Source organism: Olea europaea, chromosome 12 (assembly GCF_002742605.1).
Source record: "Olea europaea var. sylvestris chromosome 12, O_europaea_v1, whole genome shotgun sequence".
NCBI classification, from domain to species: Eukaryota; Viridiplantae; Streptophyta; class Magnoliopsida; order Lamiales; family Oleaceae; genus Olea; species Olea europaea.
In genome coordinates this window covers 22,161,464-22,164,624 of record NC_036248.1, presented here as the reverse complement: position 1 = coordinate 22,164,624, position 3,161 = coordinate 22,161,464, and the positions used below count along the sequence as shown (strand labels likewise).

Below are 3,161 nucleotides of genomic sequence, written 5' to 3'. Positions count from 1 at the left end.
TTTCAACCACACATTCTTCAATAAAATAATATTACATGCAAATCCAAAACTTTTCTTTATTTTTTTACTACACATTTTTCATCAATACACTATTCAAAAATACATTTTAAGGAAAATAATGTGGCTCAAACAAGGGCTTATTTTAGCTTACTACTTATATGGTAACTAAAGAACCTAGAACTGATAGTGATAGCACTATGACTATATATAGTGTCTGTTTAATAGGGATTAAAATCAAATTTTTAGTAAATTTTGATAGAAGTTGATGAAATATGTTGTTGAAAAATTGTGAGACTCATAAAATATGTGGTTGAAATTAATTGTTGACACTGACTTAAATTAAAATCTAGATTTTATTTGGCACCAAACAAGGGCATAACCTTTTAATCTAACACAGAAGTAATCAGCACCTGTCTTGGTACCTGCAAATAGAAAATAATATGATATTCAAAAACATCGAACTTCAAAACATACAACTCACCAAATCCCCTCCCAGATTTTGAACCACAAATATCACACTTCCATGCATCCTGATATAAAAGAAGCAAGAAGAATAAGATGGAAATTATGTTTTTGAGACACCTTGGACAAACCGAAGTAGAAATAGAGACAAAATAGTATAAGAAGGTACATAAACTAGATGGAAATTAGATCTATGCAATTCAAAGTTTTAACCATTTTAAAGTATCTAGATAGGGAGAAGGTTCAACTAGAAGCATAACTGAATCCATGAAATAACCTACAGCCCAAAACAATTACCTTAGCTGCCTGGGGAAATTCTCCAAGTGAATGATGCACCACATTATCATACAAGGACAGACACCACCTCTTCTTCGCACGTTGGGAGTAATACTCAGCCACAAACTTTTTCCAGTAGGCAATAGGGTTATCCTAGCAAGATATAAACTTATCAAAATTATCAAAATGTAAGATAAGTTCAAGATTATACTGAAGATTAGACTGAAATTGGACAAAACAAAAAGGCAACTTTAAAACACACCTATACTAAGCCTACAATAGATTTAAGATTTGTGGGTGAGTGAGTAAAAAAACGTGTTACTGTGCCAAATATTAATTTACTCACACAAGGTCGTTGTCTCTGATGATACAAGTACTGCATTAGCCGCCGAGAGCATACACCACCATCGTAGTGGCGATTCAATGTAGATGCAGGCTGTACGCCCTGTTGTTGAAGCTGCTGTCTTAACTGCAACTGCCGCTGCTGCTCCTGCTGTTGTTGCTGCAGCAATTGAACCCGCTGCATTGGAGGCATGGACTGTAGGAGCTGTTGCTGCTGTTGCCTGAGCCTCTGCTGTTGAATCAAAGTTTGCATATGAGGATTGGGGTTTGGTAGGTGCATGGGATCTTTTCTCTGAAGCAGTTGTTGAAGAACCTGCTGTTGTAATATATCATCCTGCTTGATATCTAACCGAGGCTTCTTTTGTAACTGAGACATACAACTGGAATCGTGAATATATGAACTAGGAGCCATTGGATCACCAAGAAGCTGAACATGCTCCATCCGTGATATAGGCAAAGAAGTGGCACTGGAAGCTCCGTGATGTTGCTGACTTCTCTGGGTCTGTTGAGAGCTTGGGTCTTGATTGAAGCTTTGTTGTGCAATAGAGGATCCATCCATGACAGATGAGCCAGAAACGCTAATATTGTTAGATGAGAATGACAATGGTGATGCAGGCAAGCGCATATGAGATTCTGTATTAAAGCTAGAATTTCTACGTAAGTGGGGACCTCCCGAAAGCCCTGAGTTGGCATCAGTGACCAAAGAACTTGCCCTAATACTTGGAGTGGAGCTTGCCACGCTGTTCGAAACGGTGTTGCTGACATCCCCAGATGCTAGATCACCGTTGGAACACGCATTTCCATGTATTAATTTAGATGAGTTCCCAAATTTTGAACTGAATAGAGCATTCCCTGCTACCTGAGACTGCCCAAATGTTTGAAAATAGATTCCCGAACTTGAAGAAGAATGTTCCATCTCTCCAGCCACCGAAGACGGCACCACCATTCAAGGTTCTGCTGCCTAGTGGCTGGGACCTAAATAGCTTCACTTCATCAATAACCAATTCAAATTAGAAATTTGAAATCCCAAAACACAAAATGTAACAACTATTCTTTCAGCTTCAACTTTTTACAGGGCCCCATTATTTTTCAGTTCAAATTGCTGCCTTGAACAATGGTCTGCTCGAGGTCTACAAAGCAACATAAAAAAAAAAAAAACAATAAAAGGTTTACAAAATAACCCCATAGTAACACTTACGTAAAGACCTATAGGAACCCTAACTTTGAACAACTAAGATTAAACTTATATAGAGGAAAGCACAAGTCTTTGGCACCTACAAGCTAAAAGTAGAGACAAAATCCGATCAATAAACCTATGTTAACTAAAATTTGACTCGCTAACTTAACAAATTATACATCAACTCGCATCAAAAGTTGTAAATATCATCAAAAGCAAAGTCACTATAATTAAGTTAATTTACTGATTAAAGATGTACTTAACAGAAAGCTTCCGATTTGCCTAATGTAAGAAGATTAAACGAAGATCGGAATTTGCAGAATAATAAAAAACTTAAAAGACACAGGAAAAATAAATCTTAAACAATTACCAAAAAAAAAAAAAATTATAAGCAAAATGTGAAAATAAGTAGAAATTGAGGACCTGAAAATGGAGAGCTAGAGAGAGATAGTAATCGGGACGGGGAATTAGTAGTGAGAGAAGGAATTTCCCTGTTCATCGGTGGTTATCTAGCAGTAGCAGGAAGGGAGAGTTACCGGCTGTAGACGGTGATAGACGCACGTGACCGGATACAGGCAGTGTCTTCAGACACGTGTCTAATAATGATTTGATGCATAGTCGGTGCCAAGATCCCCCGGTGAAAGGGCGAGGTCGCACCATTTATATCTACGTGGCCGTATCTTACTGGTTCGCTAAATTAACCGGATAGGTCTATATAGAATTTTGAGGAATTTCACTTTTGGTCCCAAATCTATTAATTTATAAACAAGTTAGTTCTCATCCATTAAAAGGAAATACGTTAGTACTCAGTACTTGTCCTTTCATCTTCTTCTTCTACATCATTTTTTGTTTTATTTTTAAAATCAAGATCTAACAAAAATCTAATTTCAATTTAACTTAAACA

The 3,161-nt window shown here is 37.0% G+C and overlaps 1 protein-coding gene across 1 annotated transcript; it reads right to left on the bottom strand.

Moving 5' to 3' along the window:
• Positions 1-77: 77 nt before the first annotated feature.
• On the bottom strand, positions 78-2,776 carry LOC111406085 (probable transcriptional regulator SLK2). Its single transcript, XM_023035283.1, has 4 exons — positions 2,681-2,776; positions 1,085-2,210; positions 760-891; positions 78-530 (listed from the first exon to the last, which is right to left on the bottom strand). Exons 2-4 carry the CDS (start codon positions 2,024-2,026, stop codon positions 384-386), a joined length of 1,221 nt encoding a protein of 406 aa, XP_022891051.1. The 5' UTR covers positions 2,027-2,210; positions 2,681-2,776; the 3' UTR covers positions 78-383.
• Between the last annotated feature and the right edge of the window lie 385 nt (positions 2,777-3,161).

What these genes read in the sequence shown, in the direction of transcription:
- LOC111406085 (XM_023035283.1), bottom strand. Translation starts at nt 2,026, where the DNA reads ATGGTGGTGCCGTCTTCGGTGGCTGGAGAGATGGAACATTCTTCTTCA. An exon ending in ATCAGAGACAACGACCTTGT is followed by an intron (nt 892 to 1,084) that starts GTGAGTAAATTA and finishes ATATCTTGCTAG; the next exon opens with GATAACCCTATTGCCTACTG. An exon ending in AATTTCCCCAGGCAGCTAAG is followed by an intron (nt 531 to 759) that starts GTAATTGTTTTG and finishes CTTTTATATCAG; the next exon opens with GATGCATGGAAGTGTGATAT.